Source organism: Pleurodeles waltl, chromosome 11 (genome assembly GCF_031143425.1).
Source record: "Pleurodeles waltl isolate 20211129_DDA chromosome 11, aPleWal1.hap1.20221129, whole genome shotgun sequence".
NCBI lineage: Eukaryota > Metazoa > Chordata > Amphibia > Caudata > Salamandridae > Pleurodeles > Pleurodeles waltl.
This window is the reverse complement of record NC_090450.1, coordinates 80,785,950-80,809,679: the sequence shown is the minus strand read 5'-3', so window position 1 is coordinate 80,809,679 and position 23,730 is coordinate 80,785,950. Positions and strand designations below refer to the sequence as shown.

The window sequence follows — 23,730 nt, the reverse complement described above, 5'->3', positions numbered from 1 at the left end:
CTACGTTGAATCCAGCAACCTTGTTTCCCAGTGAAAATGCTGAAATTGAGAACGCTGAAGACATCGAGCACGACTGTCTTCAGGTGACTGAATTTTGCACCAAACCAAGACCTGATATCAAAGATACCCGATTGGAAGAAAATGATCAAATTATTTTTGTTGATGGTTCATGTTTAAGAGATGCACTGGGTGTATTGAAAGCAGGGTACGCTGTATGCACGGTAACAGGTGTTTTGGAAGCATCTTGGCTTCAAGGAGTTTACTCTGCACAGGTAGCAGAATTGGTAGCCCTTACTAGAGCTTGCCAACTCTCTGCATTGATGAAAGTTACCATTTACACTGACAGCCAGTACGGGTTTGGAATAGTGCATGATTTCGGACAATTGTGGTCACAGAGAGGCTTCATGACCTCTTCAGGATCGCCAGTGAAAAATGGCGAAAGAATAAAAGAATTGTTACATGCCATCCAACTACCAGGAGAAGTAGCAGTGGTAAAATGCAGTGCACATTCGAAGGGACAAGATTATGTTTCTCTGGGAAATGGATATGCGGATCAAGTCGCAAGGTTTTGCGCATTGAACTGTATATTGCTTAGGGATGAATGGAATTTGATAAGTGAACCAGAACTCGAACCAAGCGAAATATTTGCTCTAAAGGTGATAGATACGATGGACGAATTGAAATCCCTACAGAATGATGTCAGTGAGGATGAGAAACTTTCGTGGACCAAATCACAATGTGTAAAGAGACTAGATGAATTGTGGGTTTCAAGTGAAGGGAAATTCGTTCTTCCAAATAGCCTTTTGACACAGATAGCCAGATTTTACCATGGACAAGCTCATCTTGGGAGGGATGCCATGATTAGGTTGTTTAAAACTGATTGGTTTAACCCCAAATTCCGTCAAGTTGCTGAAGCAGTTTGCCACCGTTGCGTCATTTGCCAACAGATGAACGCAGGGAAGGGAACAGTAGTAAATTTGAGCCACATTGGAAGAGCAGGGGGTCCATTCAGCAGGATGCAAATGGACTTCATTGAGATGCCTGTGCATGGAGGCTTGAAGTATGTGTTGGTGGTTGTGTGCATTTTTAGTCACTGGATTGAAGCATACCCTACACGCAGAAATGACAGTCTCACAGTTGCAAAACTACTCTTGAGAGAGTTAATACCACGTTTCGGATTCCCGATCTCTTTAGAATCAGATAGGGGAAGTCACTTCAATAATGAAGTAATAAAATTGCTTTGCGCAGCACTGAACATTGAGCAAAAGCTGCATTGTAGCTACCGCCCTGAAGCATCAAGTCTAGTGGAGCAAATGAATGGCACATTGAAATCGAGAATGGCGAAAATATGTGCATCGACAAACTTGAAATGGCCTGACGCATTGCCTTTGGTACTAATGTCAATGAGAAACACCCCTGACAGAAAGACTGGACTGTCCCCACACGAGATTCTCATGGGCAGAGCTATGAGACTTCCAGCAGTTCCTGCAAATGCGCTTTTGAATATTACAGATGATATGGTGTTAGACTACTGCAAAGGTCTAGCTGATGTGGTTCGATCTTTCTCTCACCAGGTGGAGGCAACCACCTTGCCACCGATCCAAGGTCCAGGACACGCCGTGAAAGCAGGTGACTGGGTCGTGATAAAGAAGCACGTGAGGAAGTCGTGTTTGGAACCCCGTTGGAAAGGACCTTTCCAAGTGATTTTGACAACTACCACCGCTGTGAAGTGTGCGGGAGTTCCCAACTGGATTCACGCCAGTCACACAAAGAGGGTGTTGTGTCCCACAGATGAGGAAGTTGAAGCGCTGAAGTTACCAGTACCTGATAACAAAGTACTAAGCGCTGAGGCAGAGCGAAACAGAACTAGAAGCGAACAGGCAGAAATAGAGGAGGGAGAAATATTCTCTGAGGACGAAGCAACTGATTCACTTGGGGAAGGCCAAGGAGGAGCCTCAGACAGCGACGAAGCAGCTGAAGGTAACAAAGAGCCTGAAGCAGCTGAAAGTGACAAAGAGCCTGAAGAAAGTAACGGTGACAAAAGGCTCGAAACAGGTGAAGAAGCAGGAGAGCCTGATCAGAGGAGGGCTTTCCCAGAAGCAGACGATACAGAAAAAGAAAAGGAAAACCTGATTGACTCCCCAGAAGGAGGGGACAAGGCAGAACAGAACGAAGCTGCTCAAACTCCTTCAGAAGAGATTGCAGGTCCATCAAGTGGACACAGTGCAAAAAGAAGACCAAGTATATCGCCAGTAAAATTAAGAACTAGAGAAACGTTGAACGACAGTGAAGGGCCAAGAGTGAAAGAGAAAAGAAAGGAAGTGTCTGTTGTAGTACCAACACCAAGTGAAGAAAAGGACTTGGGCAAAGAGGAAAGTACCAGTGAGAAAGAATCAAAGAGAGATGCAAAATTGAAAAGAAAAAGGATACCGAGCAGGAGGTATTCCGGTCCGGAGTGGGCGTACGTAGCCAATAACGATTGGTCAGACAAATTCGTATCCCTCAGTCTTGAGAACGAAGAGGCAGAACTTCATTTTGGAAGTAAAAACTTTATGGACTCTGTTGATTGAAACCATTGATCACTTGATTGACTTTTCAACCGGCTAAGACATTGCTAACTTGATTGACTTTGAAACCGATTTTGAGACAACGCTGCTAACCGATGAGAGACTAAGCTGCTAAAGAAACTGTGTGGACATTGAACTCATTCAGCTTTGTAAATACCTGCAAAACGCTTTGATAAAGTGTCTTCAACTTTCTGATTCTATACAGATCATGACTAGCTTCACTACACAGGGGAGTAAAATGAAGTATTGTAAATACATGTGTATAGGCTTAATAACCGCATGCGTACTAATAATTGTAGCAATAGTTCTTGGAATGCATGGTAAAAGTGAGAGTGAGACGAATGATGCTTCTACTTCTAAACCTATTATCGTTACTGAACTAACAGCTCTGAAGAGACTCGAGCAAGACGAGAGACACTTGCATGATAAGAAGGAACTTTCATCTAACGTTTTCTATCGCTTACTGAGTGAGTATGTTGAGACCATGGATGCGAAAGATTGTTATGTGTGTACACAAATACCTACCTCAGTAGTGGAGGGGGTAACGTATCACAGCATGCCTCTTACGTATGGAATTACATGTAGTATAGTAGCTTCTAGATTTTATGCTCAAAAAGACATTCATTATTTCTATACTAATTACGATGTTACTTTTGCATATGTCCCCATAATAGGGCACCTAAGTAAGATAGCTCGAGATTATTATGCCAAATTAATGAGGGAATTCTTCGAACCGATGTCACCTTTTCACACAGCTCACGCACATAGAGAGAACCTTACATGCTTGCTTTCACCAGTAGAAATAGAATTTTTAGACCGCACTGATGATAGGAAGAATGAAATGAAGGAGAAATTAGAGAGGGAATTACACGAAAGGACGTCTGTAGATAATTATGCTTTTGCTGCAATAAAGACACAAGGGAAAATAGCTTTAGATACATTGCATGTAGGAAGATTTTGTATACATAGATTTCCATCATATTATGACACAGTTTTTGTGGGAACGAGTGAATGTAAACATACATATGCATTTCAATCTAAGTGGACGTTCATGCTGAATGGACAAGACCCAGTTATTCCTGGAGTATATTATATTTGTGGACTCAACGCCTATTATCGTCTTCCTAAAGGATGGTATGGAAGGTGTTATTTGGGAATAGTGTTCCCAAAGGTTTACCAACTAGACGACTTAAAGAAATTTCCAAGGCTGTCTGAATCACATCGTGTTCAGAAAAGGGAGACAGCTTCTGGTGTGGTAGGAGATATATTTGGAGCATTGATTCCTTCAGTAGGAGTCATATTGAATTCAATCAAAATACGAAAGTTGTCTACTATTGTGGATAACATGCTGACAAAGTTTTCAGGAGCTATAATCCTGATGGATGCTGAACTTGCTGCAGAAAGAGCTATGACTCTTCAAAATCGGCTTGCCTTAGACATTCTTTTAGCAAAGGATGGCGGAGTTTGCAAAATGCTTGGCACGCGTCACTGTTGTACATATATACCAGACAACAGTGGAAAAATTAGAACGATGCTTACAAATTTAACTAAAGAAAGTGTAGATTTAAAGGAATTGAAAGAACCCGGAGTTTGGGAGAAAGTTGGAAAGGGATTTGCTTCCGTGGGAAATTGGCTCAGCAACGTTTGGAACGGATTGTTACTAAAAATAGTAAAGGGAATATTGATAATATTAATTTGTTTATTAGGCTCTTGGGGAACATGGAAAGCTTTCAAAATGTTAAAAGCAAGGAACAAAAGAAAAAGAGAAGAGAAAATAGAGAACAAAATGGTGGAAATATATAGGGAGAAGTCAAAAGGGACTAAAAGAAAAAGGGAATTGACTGAAGTGCCAAATTACTATACAGAATTTTAATGGAATAAAATTTGTGGGTAGATTTGATGTGATGACATAATTAGTCATCAGAGGAGGGATTGATGACGCAGAAAAAGAAGGTCCGACATATATCCATGCACACCGCGTAATCAATACACATAATATAGAGCGATGTTAGTAAAAGAAATAATGTACGGGGGAAAATGTGCCCTCGGGGTAGTTCGCCATCATTCTAAACGAGCTTTATTAATCATGAAGTATTAAAAATGTAGTAATCCGTCATAATCGCAAATGTATGCCATGATTTCTTGTTTGAAAACTGTTTTGCTTAGCTTAAATTTAGTACAGGCTTTGGCCTAGTTGCTTGGTTTCAAATTCTAACTGCGTGATTTTTTTTCCTTGAACTAATGAAACATATATTCTTGCTTGAAGTTGTATTTTTCCAGTAGAAACTGGCTGGTACACTTATCTCCAAGGTTTCGTGCTAGGCCGGTTACATCCCCTTTGATACAAGGTCAGTCTCTGCAGGTGCGGACAATGAAGGTACAGATAGTAAAATAATTGGCAAACCATGATACAATTTGTGTTCCAAGGCTCCAAGGACAGTGTATGCATAAATGGGCACTAGTAAAAGACAATTTTTGATTGGACAATTTGAAGCCAACCTATGAACCCTCCAATGGAAGACCCTGCAGAATTTGGAATGTTTCTTACTTAAACCCACCGGACAAAGAGAAGTCAGCCATTTTCCTCGATGCCAGTTTGAAGCCTGATGCCAGACTCCATTTTGGACGACACCCTGATGCCCTTTTCTCTATCTGAGAGAAAGAGACTTTAAGAATTCTCACCCTAGAGACTTTAACTTTGATTTGCCCCCCGTCTTGCCCATGCAGTAACTTTGCCCCATTCTCCTTGCCGCTGCAAGGAAACTTGCCCTTAACTTTGCCCCTTTGAAATTTGCCCCATGCTGATCAACCGGTACCTGAAGGACGAAGACTTTTCTTGAATGCTGGTTGTATTTTGGTAAATCTGAAAGGATAAATGTATTATGCATTGTGTTTTTCCTTTTAGGTACCAACTGCTAATTTTGATAGGATCCTAGCTAGAAGTTTTCCAAATTTGTGTTGACTAAATTCGTTTTGCATGAAGTCCCACATGCCAATGCTAATTAGAGGTTAGTCGAGGTATTCATTCAATGTATCATGAAGAATTGAAATCTTGTTATGCTGACCGAATGTATGCAATTAGTCAAATACAGTTAGTCACATTGGTGATTTGCATTGCTATAACGGAGTGTATCATTATCCAGATTTCACGTAGATTGCGTTTCTTCCGCCGTTATGGACAGCTAGTAATGTTCATATACATATATCAATTGGTCTTGAGACATATATATATCGTGCTAGCTTTGTTAATATAGGGAAATAAATTCACTAACTTTTAATAAACTGGTGTGGTTATTCATGACTGAAAGGTCATGGTGCGCCAAAATACCAACTGTTATTGATTTCAGATGTGTTATATTGACCTATTAATTGAGTACTGATTACCGATTACAACAGTTATTGATTATTGATCTGAGTGACTCGACTATTGAGGATGAGGAGAGCCCGACTCGGTTAAAAGATTCACCGACCTCCAACGTGTCCAGGTACAGGTAATTTATAAGGGCTGGACGCGTTATCAGAACTCATGTTTGGTGGCTTAATATTCAAGCGCATATTTGGGAAACAGTTCAGTGCAGTTACCTAACAAAATTTGAACCACCCCTACCAGACCCCCCCCCCGCCACCCAACCCCCGCTGTACCAGGAGGATCCCCCTCCGAAATCACTCAGGTGCTCTCACGCAGGATCCTGAGCTGAGGGGGCCGACCCCTGAGGCTCAGACGTGGGGTGGGAGGGGGGCGTCACGCACTGCGGGGGCTTTGTTACTGGTTCAGTGGCAGGGTGCAGCTAAATAATTGCTCTACATACATACCAGTCAGTCAACATACTGTGGGTATTGTTCTCAGTCCGTCCCACCCCTGTTCCTAAACTGCAACAAGTGTCAAGAGTAAGTGCGTCTAACTTAGCTAAGCAAAAGACTCCGTTCCCATGTACAATCACGCCTGCATGCTCTGACACAGGACACTCAACAAATTAGTTTTACAGTGTGAGAGGGGACAGTGCCTTGAAGAAGCGACCTTTGGAGAATGGGCAGGGCCTTATCAGACATGTAGAGTGTAGGGAACTAAGAAGAGGAGGCGGGCCCTAGAGCCCAGCGCTGCCCAATGAGACTTTCCGCTCTCTACCAAAGCAGATGACAAATGCTTGTGATGCTGCCGCCCAGTGCTTAATTTGAGCCGGTGGTGTCTGGTGCGGGGCACTGGCACTTACGTTTGAGGGCCGGCACTTATTTTCCTGCCTCAAGCATATACTGTGAGCAAAAGACACACATGGGAAAGACGGAGGAAGAGAAAAAGAAAAACATGTCACAAAAGGAGAAGCAGAAAGCTGCAAGATTGAGCTGACAGGGCAAGGAGTGGCTGGAAATAGATGAAAGAGGCCCTTTGTGATAGGTTTTTCTCTTCCTCGGTCTTTTCCATATGTGTCTTTTGCTCGCAGGAAATGCTTGAGGCATAAAAATAAGCGCCGGCCCTCAAAAATAAGTGCCGGTGCTCAGCACCGGAAACAACAAGCACAAATTAAGCACTGAGAATAAGGTGCAGATGTACTAACATTCTTAAAAGGTGGTGATTTGTAATATTCTGCACAACATCAAAGCGTGAAGGATACAAAATTGTGCAGCATCGTATTTACAAAGAGATGTGTGACAATGACTCTACTGCAAAACATTCGTTTTTGTGTCTGCTAATCGTAGCACCATATCTCCAAGATGTGAAAGTGGTGTCTTGAATCAGATTTGGAAACAAACGATCCCCTCCAGTACAAATTTCCATGCACGGACAACTGTTCATGGTAAATCACGTAATGTATGCAATTTTACTGAAATAAAGGGGCATATTTAACAAAAGTGGCACTGCACACTGTGCAGCGCCACTTTTCTTGCACCCCTTAGCGCCCCTCTAACACCACCATGTGTGCGCCGTAGTTAAAATATAGCTCACCCTGGCGGCAGTTAGAGGACTAGCATCAGAATTTTTTACAATAGTAAAAAAATTGTTGACGCTAATACTGCAAAGCTCATTGAGGCCCATTGTAATCAATAGTGTGCCTCCTCTTAACGCCTGCTCTGAGCAGGCATTAAAAGTGCAGAAAAACATGACGCAAAGAAATATTTTGCCATTTTTCACCCCCTTTGCATACATTATGCCTGGCGCAGTCCACTTTGTAAATATGGCACGGGGATTTTTGCCTCGTTGGGCCACATTAGCATCAAAAAAATGACGCTAATGTGGCTCAAGGAATATGCCCCTACGTGTACTATTTGTTGGACAATCATGCTATTTTCCTTGTGCCCACTGTTTGCACCTCCACTAATTTGGTTCAGTTTTAGTTAATCTGGTTTTGTGTTGAATCCTAGGGGAATTTGCATTGTTCCTGTCCCATTATACTAATGTTCGCCGATTTAACAGGGATCAGATGGTATGCAAAGCAAAGTTGTTTTTTGAGGAGCCCTTAACTTTTCAGCCCAAAAAACTTAACTCCATGCTGCCTTTGGTGGCACTTTGCATCGGGCAGTGTTGCTTGGCATCAGACAAGGGATAGTGCTAATGAATGGTACATTTACTCCTGTCTCCATCATATTTTATGGTGTGTGTGGGTATACTGCAAAACTCCAAAGGCCTGATTCACAAAGGTAAATTTACACTAGGTAGCAAGTAGGCTACTTTTCGGAATGCACAAACTACGTGTAGAGTTTTACAACTCTGCACTCCCTATATTTTTGTGTGCTGAGTTCTCCACACCCGGAGGATCCCCAGTCAGGGCAGACAACTCTGCACACATAAGTATAGGGAGAGCGTTACCACAGACACACCATATCATTTGTGATTTGCATTCATTTTGTAGTATGTTTTACTACAAAGTGAAGATCGTGATGCAGGCCTTAAATTAGAGAGTACATATCATTAGTGTAGCTGGTGCCCATGGCTGTGAGGATCCACTGCCCCTCAATTATTCCTGTTACCCAACATCGGGGCCCTTTTTTTGGCTTTCATTAGAGCCCATCACACCCTTGCTACGTAATGTCCTAACTGCCCTTCCAATGTAGGCGTTTTCCTTAACCCAAATAATGCATTCCCTCCATTTATGTAGGACTTTAATTGCATTTGTATGGTCTCAAATATTCCAGGCTAGTCTCAAACTACATCTAAACCTCTTTGACATTCTTGAGTCTGTTTGAATGCTATTTCCCATTTTGCATTTATCATGCTTTCTGTGGAGGCATCAACCTTTGCTTCCTTGTGCAGCCTTCAAATTACTGTGTCACTCAAGAGAAAGCAAAACTCAGGAGTCTATTCACAAACTTCAGTTTCTAGTACTCTTATTATTACTACTATAGTAGTACTCGTACTACTAAATGTCTTTCACTTACCTACGCTGGAGGGCTCCTCCTCTCCTAACTTTTTATGTGCTTAGCTGTCCACCCTGAATGCTCAGATCTCTGCACAAGTACGCCTGTGTTTTAGTAGTAAATTTGGAGGGACTGTGGTAGTGGCTGGAAAATGTGGTATGCTTTCTACAAAACAGGCGGGGTCAAGGGAAGAGCAGGGAGGCTTTTAGTGAGGATTAAAAAGGGGTTTAGGCAGAGACATGCACCTCGCCACAAAAGAGTAAGCCATATGCTAGTCACCCGAGCAGCCAAAAAGAATCCAGAATAGTCATAAATGTACTGCATCTCAGACCTGCAGTAAGTCCAGCACATACATGACCAGTCAGGGCACTGCAACACTGTCCCACACAAAACCATGGCGGTAGAGATTTAAAACAGAGCCCTTGAGGAAATTAAGTTAAAGTAAATTAATTTATTTTTACTTTTCAAATATTTATATAGATATAATTTAATCTTACACACATGTGTGCAGACACACGCACCCATAATTACATATTATTTTATTTTAAAGCATTTCAATAACCCTTTTTTAATTTAAATTAATGTAGATTTATCTTTTAAAATAAATTAATTTAAGCTAATTCTAGGCATAGCGTTTGGTAAATTTAATACATAATTAATAAATATAAACATTTTACTTTTGGTGGGTAAATATTTAATGCAAGGTTAAGTTAATACCGCTGGGGCATTTTTTATTTTGGTCTACATTTAAAAGAAATATGGACTAGAGCTTCAGTGTACAATAAGATTTATCATAAAAATATTTGTACTTTTTTCTTCAAATCATAATAAACTTTTTTTTTTACTTTTTACGTTTCGCTGTACTTTACTATAGGGAGATCTCTGCCCCTGTGGTGGAGACATCCACCGCTGTGTGAAAAGTTATTAGTAGTAACTTTACACTTGTGTAAATTAGGCTCCACCCCAACCACTAAAAGTGTATTTACACATGTAGATTTTCTTACTTGTGTAAATTCTTCTTTATGAATAGACCCCTACCTGCCTTGCAGTGGTGTAATATGAGTGCCAGGCTCCCTAACGCAAGCGAGGAAATCGTCCCCCCTCTTTCCCCTGGAGTGGTTGGTAAAAGGCAGCCATATTTGGGCTGCAGTGATCCTCCTAAACCTCTAAGCCCGGGTGTGTAATTGCATCTGCTGCACTTACAATAGCTTCACTGCTCTTTCCTTAAAGCTAAAACTGAGCTCTTACTGCGATGCCAGCTTCTGTGATCCTACGCAGGGCAAACTGGTTCCCTTCTTTTCTGCCCGCGTTGTACTTTTTCAGCGCCAGGTCCACTGCGTCAAATACTTTTGGGTCACTGCAGCTCGCATCATGGATGGGCTGGTGGTGGTCGGCTCCACTGGAGAAGACCTGAAAGCAGAGCAGGAGCAGTGCTGACCACTTCATGGCTGCTGAGGACCCCGGTTCCTGAAGGTGTGAACAGCAGAGCTCCGCACTGACCATGTACACTTCTATTTATACTCAACGTCACCGGGGCGAACAAGGCTCAGACCTTCTGTTTGCCGAGTTTCAGCAGTCCAGGTAATGCAAGGTAATGGAAACACATTTTACAAACATCACAAAAAACCCAAAGGTTATTAGCCGGTCTGTTGACATAGCAGGAGTTGAGTAACAGGCGCAACAACTGAGGGGCCCTGGATGAGGACGGTGCAGCCCACAGGGCCTGGGATCGGTCGAGAGAACACAGATTTGATCATCCTATTTTGCATGCTTCAACTTGGACGATCTCGTCCAGGTTAAGTAGGTATCTTCCTACGGGACCTGAGAAGCTGAATGCAAAGGCAATAGCAGATGAGTGAGTATGGGGAGGGTTCAGGAACTGGCAGAAAAGATCGTAATATTGTGAAACAATTTTGTAGGACTTTTGCCTATAAAATGTAACGCACACACCTTAAATGAAAAATAAATGCAAGGTAAAGTAATCCGTGGGAGTGCACCCTTTTTCGTTGTGAAAGCTCAGTTGGTCAATGCAATTGCTGCAGATGCTCTTGTGTATAACTAGACAGTCAGACAATCGAATCCTGGTTGGGATATAGTGAAGTGTATTTATAGAACTCTCAGACTCTGCCTGAAAGCATTTGGTAATATGCAAGTCATTATTTTAAAATTGAATTACACACAGTATGAGATAGGTTGCCAAAAAACGTGCAAAACTATTAAGTGTTTAAGATGAAACAAGATTTTGTTAAATATATATATTTTTTGTAATAATCAATTAGACAGTATCTACCACACATTTTGTCCATTAGAAGGAACACTACACAGTTCAGCTGGTGACACCCTTATATTATCTGCCAAAAAGAATAAACCTTTATCACTCTAAAGCCTGAAGTGACTCCATCAATTAAAGCCAAAAACACAGATCAGTTAATTGCACTTAAAAATCAGTGGAGGTTGGTAGTTTCACCACTGTGGAGCGCGCCTTGCTTCGTTGACAGTGATAGTGTTATCAAGGCTCTGCAGAAGGGGGTAAGGCAGGACTTGAAGCCACCACAGTGCAGGGGGGTCCCCAACAGTTTAAAGGGCCCCTAAACATTCTGGGGACGCCATTCAGCCCTAGGCACATGTGTATCTGTGAGATATGGGAGACTCCGGGGCCCCTCATCACATTCTGCAGGGGAGTCTCATCATTTTGCGTGATGTCACTGCCCTGCCCATAGGTGTGGATCAGTGCTTAATTTGTGCTTGTTGTTTCCGGTGCTAAGCACCGGCACTTATTTGTGAGGGCCGGGCTTATTCTTATGCCTCAAGCATTTGCTGCGAGCAAAAGGCACATATGTGAAGGACGGAAGAAGGAAAAACTAAAAAGCGTCATAAAGGGAGAAAGTAGAAAGTTGCAGGATGAGTTGAAGAGGCAGGGGTGGCCGTAAATGGATTGAAGAGGTCCGAGATGGCTTCAGGGTTACGCAGCCTCAGTATTCAGTGCTGGCAGATTTAATCATAGCAGCCTCTTGTTTAAGCGAAGGGCTTTGAGCACCGGCACCTCTTAATTTACAAATTAAGCGGATGCAAGGGTAGGGCGGACTATGAGAGCCCTAGGAGCCGAGCTGGAGTGCTTCTAGCTTTCTCTTCATTACTAGGCGGACCAAAATGCAGTATACAGCTCTGAGAATTGCTGTAAATTCTTATTAATAAAAATATTTGTTCGACTTCCTGCTTTGTGTATGTCAGTGTTAATTGAGCAGTATAGTTAATCTACTCTCATCATATGATAACATCCCTTGTCCTAAGTAAACAGCGTGATTTTTAGATCTCCAGGGGCACGTCATTCAGCATTTATCTACTTTTGATGACAGTGCAAATGTCTCTGAACTGTTGGGGCTTTAAAACGTCCTGGGTGCCGTTGGCCGCGCCGGTCTTTAGTACAAAATGGCAGCACTGCCAGCCCTGATGTGCCAGAAATTAATTAAAAAAAACAGCCTTTTATCAACACCCATGATTTGGCGAAAGAAGCACACGATGATGAAACAGTGACAGGTTTTCGCTGCAGCCTACAGTCCTGGTTTACAACTCGAAAGTGGCCACATGCTTCCATTCGTGCAGTGACACCGCCCTTTCATCAATTCACTCAATCAGTCCTCATTCATGCACGCAGATATGCATTTTGGTGCGTATGCATCTGTTCGTTCGCCCACTAATTAATTCTTGCATTCACCCACTTACCCATCCACATTGTGCACACCTAAACTAGTCTGTCAATGAAGAAGCACTTTTCCATTATCAACTAAACCTGTTGGCTTTGCTGCAGGTTTGTGAGGGGTGGGAGAGTGCTTGCAGCAGCATGTGGCTGCTAGTCTGTGAGGGCCTGAAAATACTGCTATGATTGTGTAACTGCTGTCTGTGAGGGGTGTGGAAGTGATGCCAATAGTTTGAGCCTGCTGATCTGTAAGGGGTGTGAGACTGCTGCTTGTGGTGTGAGACTACCTGTTAGAGAGAGGTGGGGGAGCTTTGTCAGTGAGTGCTACTGTCAGGGGAGTGAGTGCTGTTGGTAGTATGTGTAGGCTGTGAAGGGTGTGGAGGTGTGTGGGAATGCTAACATGGGTGGAGGGCGAGAATGCCACCATTAGCCTGTGACTTGTACTCTGTAAGGTGGTGTGAGAGTGTGTGATTGCTAGGGGAGCACTGAAGTTCCCCTCATGGTTTCATTGAAGCCATGAGCTAAAGCAAAAAAGTTCCCTTTTGCTTGTCCAATTCCACCACTCTAACACTTGTGAAACTGGATTAATTTAAGGCCCTTAATTACAAACTCGATTAATTGAATGTCGTTAATTACATATGGTTTATTTATGTGCTGTGTCTATAGAAAGCAGCATAAATTGTTTTCACAATTTACTTGTATTATATTAAATCATCAAAAAAAGAAACATTAAGAACTCTCTTTTAATAACATGTCATCTTTCTGTATTGCAGTGCTATCAGTTGTCTGTGAGTCCTAACACATGTTTCTTTCTCTAGTCTCACACTCATATAGACAAACATATATTCTAGACAAATGAATGCAAATGTAATGTTTCTCCATCTCCCAAATCATAAATAGTGATATGGTCATCAGCTTCTTATGCAAAATATGAACTCTGGTCCTTCTCACAGTCAACGTTGCCTTTTCAGTAGCATCATATGAGAACTCCAACTTCTTCAGGACTTATTAATCATACCCTCTACTTCATAAAATACTAGTAAAAAGTCTCAATAGTGGAACCAGTTCTTCACAGCATTTCCCCAAAATCGCTTTAAAATAAAAACATACAACTTTGCAATTACTTCACAATGCTTGTTCTCCCACAGAACATTCAAGTGAATCCTAAATCCCATTTATTTTTATTAGGGATAAATAACCCTAATGCCACTATTCATTGAGGCTATGGCCTGAGACATGCTGTGCACTTTATTTAACACTGGATGAGTCCTACCTTTGAAATTGTGCTGCAGTCATTGTAAGTCCAACTTGACCATTCGTCAGTGGCGTCCTCTTCTTCTGCTTGTGAGTCTTGGTGATGCTTTCCTTAATGAGGTGTACAACTATTAGATTTACTGTGTGCAGTCACTCACCCTTTGCGCTAAAACAAATGTACTGAACCTGTGGGTCCGGGGCGCCTGTGGTATGGGTCTGTAGATGCTTAGAAAATTAAATAATATTTAACACATTAATAAAGCAAATATTAAAAAGAAGCAAAATGCACAATTCAGAATAAAAAAAAAATCTGTAAATATGAAGGAATTTGAAATTGGAGACTAAAATTCAAGTTGGAATCCTTAGATTTGATTCGTCTGAGCCGTGTAAGTACATCAAACAGAATATAATAAGGATGATGCATGGCCTCATTTGAATTTAGAAAAGTGCCAACCTTCTCATTAAAATTAAATTGTGATTTATTTATATTTGTTAGTGAAATAAATACAATATTTCATAATTTGTGTATTTGTTTGATTGATTCTTGTTTCTGTATTTTTGCTTAATTTTTGTGCTTGCTCATGGCACCAGCTTCCAGTAGTGACTCAGTGGAGGACCCCAGATTCCAATAATGATTCAGTGGGGGTCCCTGGATTTCAGTAGTGATCAAGTGGAAGGCCTCAGTAGTCAAAAAGTTAAAAAACACTGTTATAGAACATTGCTTCTAGTGAACAGATCTACAACAGTGGGCAACAGCTGATGTCACTGGTTGACACTTATTGCAGGGTTCCCATCTTAAAGCCATAATCATGTATTTTGCAACAGATTAGCAAATTCAAGACTTGGTTAAATATATTTAGCAAATCTGATATTGGATATGCATTAAACAATATGGTGGTGACACCTTTTCCCACTTACATTTATTTATGGCATATTGTGTATTAAAGCCAATGAATTTAGGCTTATGTAAGAAATGGAGATGTTTAATCACCATGTTTTTATATTGTAATTTTGTATTGTTCAGGTAAACATACTGAAGACGTTCTGAGCGGGGAAACAAAACGTGTTGACTGCTGTTGTCTGTCTTTTCTATGCAAGCATTATTAAAAAAAAATTGAATATTTTTTTTTCTTTTAAAGCTACATGTATTTCAAGAAATGTAACAAACAACTTCAAATTTGAAAAAAACCTTTTTGGCAGTTAAAAAAAAAATACTTACCTTTGGTAGCACTCTTTCTGGTGAAAAATCTTTCTACACGCAGATGTTTTAGCACAGACTGGACCCAGAATCTTTTCAGAGCAGTGCTCTTCCAGTGGCTTTGTGGCACCATGCACCTCTTTGTTGGCTTCCTTTGGCCCTGGAAGTGATGGAGCGGGGCTGCATTTAAGCGTTACCCCAACACCCCGATGTCAGTTTCTTGTTTGGCTCTTTCCACACTTGCACAGCACAAAACAATTGTTGGTATCATTGGCAAATCTCTAAACCGGCTCCTTCTTAAATAGTAAAAAGAGACCACTTCACAAAGCAGGGGGGAATGGGGTGGGAAGGCAGTGAGTAATCTTCAGTGAGATAACTAGTTCTTCTGATGGATATTTCTAAACAAAGAATCCTCATCTTTAGAATAGATACCAAAACAGTACCAGTACTAGACCCCACCCTGAGCATCCATAAATCAGTCTTATCCCAGCTCAAATAGAAACGGCTCAGCACGAACTGCCGGGCCAGATCCTTCCTGAACTGGAACACAAGCAACCATGACCAGATGCGCCTTAGTTAGGGCTCAGCAACCTTGGTTCTAGTAACACAGTGTGGCAGGGGCCCTATGTCTGGGAGTACCGTCCCACTTAGGGTGACACACAAAAGTAAACAAAAAGCTATGGATGGAATGCCTTAATTAACCTCTGCCACTTGTAATTACTCGGGCCACCTCCAAATCAATCGATATTTTGCACACCATGTCACCTCAGTTTAGACCTTGCCATATGCAAATATGCCTTCTAGGCCTGCGCAATGACAGCAGCCTTAGCCCTGGTGAAATGGGCTCTCTCACCTTCCAGAGGCTGCTTTTTGACTAATGAGTCACAGATCATACTGCTGAGGACTATACACCTCAACACAGTTCTCTTCTGCACCTCCTTGCTATTCTTTGCCCTGGTGAACCCAATAAATGTTGATAGTTCACTCGATCGTTGGAGCAATCAATGTAAAACCCTAAAGCCCTTTTGGGGTCCTGCAAATGGGGATTCTCTGCTTCTTCAGAGGGGCAGGGAGGGAGAATGAACATTAGGAGAGTAATGGATTTTCCAACGTGACAAGAAGCCACAACTTGTCTCGGCATCAAATACATTTTCCCATAATGACTGATTATATTCTCCAATTACATTGTTTGCTACTGCCTCTCCCAGTAAAGGCTTAATCCGCAGTGTGTCATGAATGAATGAATGAATGAATGAAGAAAGGAAGGAATGAAGTGTATTTATAGAGTGCAACTGTTACCCAAAAGGGCAACATTTGGACTATACTAAAAACTACTACAGGTTCCTAAGGGGAAACGTTCATAGCATTAAATTAGTCAACTACAAAGTGAACCAGGGGCTCGAAGGAGCCAATATTTTAATTATTTTTTTTAAAGTTATTTCAGATTCGATGGAGTGCATACTATGAGGAAGCAGGTTCCATGCTTTGGAACCTAATACTACAAATGACTTTCCATCTCAAGATTTCAACTGGAAAGAAGGTATTTGCAGAAAGTTCTCAAAGGATGATTTTAGAGTATGCTGGGGTAAATAATGGTAGAACCAGTCAGTAAGGTACTTAGGTCCTGTGTTTTTGAAAGCTTTATAAATGAGCAAAAGTATTTTTAAACAGCATCCTTTTGTGGATCGGAAGCCAGTGCAATATGTTAAGTGCAGCTGATGCAGAACTCCACCTAGGGAATTGTAGAATCAGTCTGGTGTAGGTTATGGAGAAGATGTTTAAATCACGAGGAAATAAGAGAAAAGTCCACAGTTTTCCTGGCAGCCAGGGGCAGGAGATAAAATACTTTTTTCAAAGATTTTATCAGGTTAAGACACATGCCTGCAACTCCAGAGGCTTATGGGAGAAAGGATAGATCAGTGTCAAATTTAACCCCAAGATTTTTTGCAACCATTACAGTCGCTTGGGGAGGGGTAGCCGAACTTGGCCACTATTTTATGGGGGAAACACAGTTCGATTTGCCAAAAAGAAGTATTTCCATCTTTACTGAATTACTTTTAAGAAGGTTATCTTGCATCCACCTGATGATGTCGGTAAGCCAGTTCAGAAAATTTGTTTCTGAATTAAGTGAGTTTTTAGCTAGAGACAGAATAATTGGGTGTCATCTGCATATGATGTGGTTGCAATCCCATATGAAGCAACGTTAAGAGGAGTCATATACTTGTGTTAATGCTGATTTTACTAATGAGTATTCATGTATTGCGAGTGTTGAATTCGCATGGAAAATGTAATAATATAAAGTAAAATAATGTACGGATTTGAAAGTGTGACCACGTGAGTGGCCACCAATGTTCATGAAGTATACTTATTAATGGCTTATTAATATGAAATGTTGATCTTTTGTTTGATTAAAATAGTAATATGTCATATTGAGGGTATTGCATTAGGTATTAACTTTATTAATTGTAAGCCTCAACATAACGAGCTCTTGGCCTAGTTACACGGCCTCATGTCAAGCTGCATTTCTGAGGCGTTTAAGAAAATGGCTGTTTAGAGAATTAAATTGTGATTTTCCACAGGGCTGACCAAATGCTTGTAGCTAAAAGTCTTTCTCATGAGAAATGCTTGCTAGAAGATGATGTATTTGCTAATGCAACATTGTTAATGTAATGTGTGTGAGACTGACTTTCTCAGGAGAAGACAATGGATACTCTGACTGGAGTGTAAGCTGCAACAATATTGTTAGCTGACAAGACGGATGATGAGAACAGTATGAATGTACTAGTGGAAATGTAGATTTGAAGTTTTAGTTTTATTGGACAAAGTGTGAACATGCGATCCCTTGACCAATAGGGACTTGGGAAGTGGCTTTAGGAAATCTAACTCAGTAAGACTACACAGAGAGGAGATATCACCATTATTTTCTTGAGAAGAGATGTGCTGAAATGTTTGCTTAAAATACTTTGCCATTTCTGAACTTTGATTCTGAATCCTGATGCCTTGCTGACTAGACTGACGTCCTGATGACGAAGACTGTTACAGCTTGCTGATCCAAACCGAGGATAGTTATATTGACTATGATATTGTTTGCTATATCTGCTTGCTTTTGTTTCTAGGTACCAGCTGCTTTTTGATAGAGCCATAGTTAGATTTGTTCCATATTCGTGTTGACTAAATTGTTTTGAATGAAGTCCAAGCATGCTAATGCTAATCTGGTGTTAGTTAGGATCCTCACTCATGAAGTTCAATACTTGGAGTAACATTTGATTTCTTTCCTTTGCTGAATTGGAATGTATGTAATATCGTTTGCGCAGTTATTGATAACTGTGTAGTAATGTGTGGTAGCTCAAGCTTTGATTAGATTACGGTTCTTTCGTCGCTTCAGTCAGCCAGTGTTGTTTTGTACGTTTATCAATGGATTTTGAGATTAATCTACATTATATTAGAATTGTTAATATAGGAAAACAAATATTCGAACTTTTACATAAAGGTGTGGTTATTCATGACTGCAAGGTCTTGGTGTGTGACAATTACTGACTCCAATTGATTACTAATGTTATTGATTGTTATTGATTATTGATCCGTATGTACAGGATATATGGTGGGAACATCTTAAGCGTAGTCAAAAGATTCATCAACCTATTTGCCTCCCCTTGTAAGTGTACTTATTAAGGTCAGATGCGCTATCAGAGATGGTAGCAGCTTGATGGTTTGTCTCCTTAAGAGCCCGTCATAGAGGCCCGGTACATGGTTTTCTCTTTCAAGATCCCATCATCACTAAGATTTGGATTTATTTTTTTCAATGATGCAAATTGGAGAGAAAATGTGCTCCTAAGTCCGGAAATGACTTTCCCAGAATCTGGGAGCTTGCCAATGGTGGTTTGAGGATGTTCTCGGTGTTCTAGTGGTAGTGTGAATGAAGTAGGTTTTGCGCTTGCACAGCTTATGCAAATTGCAGATGAATTGTGACGTTTGTGAGGCTTTAGGGAGTTTGCGTACTCCAAATGAAGTTGTAGAAGGAGAGTGCTTACTCCGAAGTGTGAGAGTAGGGAAGTCGTCCAACTTCACATTTGTGGCGCTTTGTGACTAAAATTGTCCACGTGGGTGTCGATGTACGGACCCTGCGTGGTCTAAGACTGCGGAGTATATTGAAAAGTGTACGAGACACTTGGGTTTTTGTTGTAGCTTATTAGGTCGATCGGTGTGGTCGACAAGTCAGAGTGTGAGTCAAACTGAGAGAAAGACATTTTCAACTGAGATCTGGTGAGTCCTATGTGCACCAGGACAGACCCACTGATCAGTTGAGAGTGAAATTTGCAGATCGAATTTTGCTTGCAAATCAGGGAAGCTGAGAAAGAAGGAGTAGTTGTTAGAGCGACACGCTGTCAGTGAAAAATCCGTAAAGATTCTGAAGCCATTGTGTTACCTTACCTGTAGTAAACGGACAAATTGGGTTTTGAATTTGTTTAGTGCTTGCAATGATTTTGTATTAGTTCAGTGTGAATCTGAGTTGGGCGGACAAGCCGCAAGACTCTGTCAGCCACAGTACATGTGAGTGTGATAACATTGGAGCCGCGCTGGGATTGGTTGGTTAGTGAGAAGGGTCGCGTAAGGATTGGCAGCCGTCTGTGAAGTGCAATTGGTTGACAAGGTGGGTGAAGAGAATTCTGGGACTAAAAGTCACTTCCTGATTTGATTTAGAGAAACATAAAGGTCGAAAAGATGAATTTTTCAAAGCTTTAAAGAGTGCTTTAATGGGAGACACGTACATTACAATGAGTATAGGGGATATTGCACTGCCAGAAGGTACACCAGCGTACATTGTAATCGAAGAAAATGGCGCTGCACCATATCGTTGGCTAAAGCAATGGTGCAAAGTGACAGAGAAAGATGGTAGCTTAGCGTTTCATGCTAATGGAACATCCAATTTGAGGAGTTTACAGAATCTGAGGAGGGTGCTGTATGATTTGAAACTCCCTCCGAGACCAGCACAGTTTGAGGCATTAGCGATCTGGGAGTTGGTAGCAAGACAGCAACAGCAACAGAAATTTGAGAGAAGAATGAGAAAAACAGAAAAGACTCTAGCAGAGGCTAGATGGGACCATGCTCAGAAATTGTGGAGAGCCGAGACCTTGCAGGGGATTAAGTTATTCCTAGCAATCACACAAGACAGTGAGAGAGAAGGAAGTAAAGTTACTAGAAAAACTAACAGAAGCCCTTCTGAGAGTGGGGAGGCCAGAAAATCTTTGACATTGGAGGAAGAGTCAAACGACGATGAGTTTGTTTTACAGTTACTGAGAAATCATCCACTACCATATACAGCACATGAGAGTGGTCCGAGTACCAGTGCTGATCCTTCAGCTCTGACACAGCTTAATGTGACAACAAGTCTGGTGCAGGTAAACCCTAGCCTGACACAGAGCTCAATACAGAGCAGTCTTAATGCACCTACTACTCCAGTAGTCCAAAATCAGATGTCACAGCCGAATGTTCAGAGAATTTACCCTGATATGCCCATTGTGGAAACTGACACAAACCTAATAATGCCTACAGGACAGGTTTTCCCGAAAACCGGCGTTGGTTCAACTCCACTTTTTCTGCCTCAAGTGCAGCCACAAGTGATGTCGAAGTACACTCCAATAACAGGAACTCAGACAGATATGTCTGTACTGATGTGCCAGAATATGGGTACAATGCAACCACAGAACTTGAATATCAGACCCAACCAAGATGCTGTATCTGTACCTGTTACTAATGGTCCGATTGTACCTTTGCTCGCACAAGGGAAAACTAGTGCAGATGGACAGGGAGTCCTGAGCCAGAATTCAATGAGGGGAGGACTTAATGAGAACATCCAAGAAGTTTCTCCTGTGGGACAGTCCTTTGACGGATCCAGATCTTTGCTAGACCTTAGTTTATTTGGAGTTTCTCCGGATACTGTGATAGGGTCGAACATTAGACAGAGCTTGAAATTACTGACACAGCAGGCCCCGCATATAGCGGTACAACAGGCGCCGCCAGCCACAGGCTAACAGCATTTCATTGCAAGGTTTGACTACCCAGCAATTGACCAAATGGTTAGACAAGCTGAATACCCTGCAGAGTGCTCCGAATTAAGAGGAGTACTTGAAATACACTAGACTAGGAATGGAAGCGGGTGAGCTCATTGAGGGAACTATGGGTGTGAACAGGTTAGAGTCCTACACAGAAGCATAGTTGAGATATCTATGCTGGAAAATTACGAGGGAAGTAAGCAATGTGTATCAAAAGCTAGCAGACCTGGCAGATAAGTACAGCATATAAATAAAGAAAATAAAACATTTGAAAAGGAGTTACAGGTTAGAATTTGAGGCTAAAGATTTGGAACACATGGAACCTGCCATTGTAGGAAAGTACCATCTTGCCTGGCATGTTACCCCCATTTTTCACTGTATATATGTTGTTTTAGTTGTATGTGTCACTGGGACCCTGGTAACCCAGGGCCCCAGTGCTCATAAGTGTGCCTGTATGTGTTACCTGTGTAGTGACTAACTGTCTCACTGAGGCTCTGCTAATCAGAACCTCAGTGGTTATGCTCTCTCATTTCTTTCCAAATTGTCACTGACAGGCTAGTGACCATTTTTACCAATTTACATTGGCTTACTGGAACACCCTTATAATCCCCTAGTATATGGTACTGAGGTACCCAGGGTATTGGGGTTCCAGGAGATCCCTATGGGCTGCAGCATTTCTTTTGCCACCCATAGGGAGCTCTGACAATTCTTACACAGGCCTGCCACTGCAGCCTGAGTGAAATAACGTCCACGTTATTTCACAGCCATTTTACACTGCACTTAAGTAACTTATAAGTCACCTATATGTCTAACCTTTACCTGGTAAAGGTTAGGTGCAAAGTTACTTAGTGTGAGGGCACCCTGGCACTAGCCAAGGTGCCCCCACATTGTTCAGAGCCAATTCACTGAACTTTGTGAGTGCGGGGACACCATTACACGCGTGCACTACATATAGGTCACTACCTATATGTAGCTTCACCATGGTAACTCCGAATATGGCCATGTAACATGTCTATGATCATGGAATTGCCCCCTCTATGCCATCCTGGCATTGTTGGTACAATTCCATGATCCCAGTGGTCTGTAGCACAGACCCTGGTACTGCCAGACTGCCCTTCCTGGGGTTTCTCTGCAGCTGCTGCTGCTGCCAACCCCTCAGACAGGCATCTGCCCTCCTGGGGTCCAGCCAGGCCTGGCCCAGGATGGCAGAACAAAGAACTTCCTCTGAGAGAGGGTGTGACACCCTCTCCCTTTGGAAAATGGTGTGAAGGCAGGGGAGGAGTAGCCTCCCCCAGCCTCTGGAAATGCTTTGTTGGGCACAGAGGTGCCCAATTCTGCATAAGCCAGTCTACACCGGTTCAGGGACCCCTTAGCCCCTGCTCTGGTGCGAAACTGGACAAAGGAAAGGGGAGTGACCACTCACCTGACCTGCACCTCCCCTGGGAGGTGTCCAGAGCTCCTCCAGTGTGCTCCAGACCTCTGCCATCTTGGAAACAGAGGTGCTGCTGGCACACTGGACTGCTCTGAGTGGCCAGTGCCACCAGGTGACGTCAGAGACTCCTTGTGATAGGCTCCTTCAGGTGTTAGTAGCCTTTCCTCTCTCCTAGGTAGCCAAACCCTCTTTTCTGGCTATTTAGGGTCTCTGTCTCTGGGGAAACTTTAGATAACGAATGCATGAGCTCAGCCGAGTTCCTCTGCATCTCCCTCTTCACCTTCTGATAAGGAATCGACCGCTGACCGCGCTGGAAGCCTGCAAACCTGCAACATAGTAGCAAAGACGACTACTGCAACTCTGTAACGCTGATCCTGCCGCCTTCTCGACTGTTTTCCTGCTTGTGCATGCTGTGGGGGTAGTCTGCCTCCTCTCTGCACCAGAAGCTCCGAAGAAATCTCCCGTGGGTCGACGGAATCTTCCCCCTGCAACCGCAGGCACCAAAAAGCTGCATCTCCGGTCCCTTGGGTCTCCTCTCAGCACGACGAGCGAGGTCCCTCGAATCCAGCGACACCGTCCAAGTGACCCCCACAGTCCAGTGACTCTTCAGCCCAAGTTTGGTGGAGGTAAGTCCTTGCCTCACCTCGCTGGGCTGCATTGCTGGGAACCACGACTTTGCAAGCTTCTCCGGCCCCTGTGCACTTCCGGCGGAAATCCTGTGTGCACAGCCAAGCCTGGGTCCACGGCACTCTAACCTGCATTGCACGACTTTCTAAGTTGGTCTCCGGCGACGTGGGACTCCTTTGTGCAACTTCGGCGAGCACCGTTTCACGCATCCTCGTAGTGCCTGTTTCTGGCACTTCTCCGGGTGCTACCTGCTTCAGTGAGGGCTCTTTGTCTTGCTCGACGTCCCCTCTCTCTGCAGGTCCAATTTGCGACCTCCTGGTCTCTCCTGGGCCCCAGCAGCGTCCAAAAACGCCAAACGCACGATTTGCGTGTAGCAAGGCTTGTTGGCGTCCATCCGGCGGGAAAACACTTCTGCACGACTCTCCAAGGCGTGGGGGATCCATCCTCCAAAGGGGAAGTCTCTAGCCCTTGTCGTTCCTGCAGTATTCACAGTTCTTCAGCCTAGTAAGAGCTTCTTTGCACCAACCGCTGGCATTTCTTGGGCATCTGCC

General features: G+C 42.6%; 1 protein-coding gene across 1 annotated transcript in view; it reads right to left on the bottom strand.

Annotated features, from left to right (window-relative positions):
- Nucleotides 1-10,436, bottom strand: part of LOC138265422 (uncharacterized) — a 236,571-nt gene extending 226,135 nt beyond the window's left edge. Inside the window, exon 1 of the mRNA XM_069213119.1 lies at nt 10,167-10,436. Coding sequence (XP_069069220.1) covers nt 10,167-10,421 — 255 coding nt within the window. The 5' untranslated portion in view covers nt 10,422-10,436. The remainder of the gene's footprint in view (nt 1-10,166) is intronic.
- Between the last annotated feature and the right edge of the window lie 13,294 nt (nt 10,437-23,730).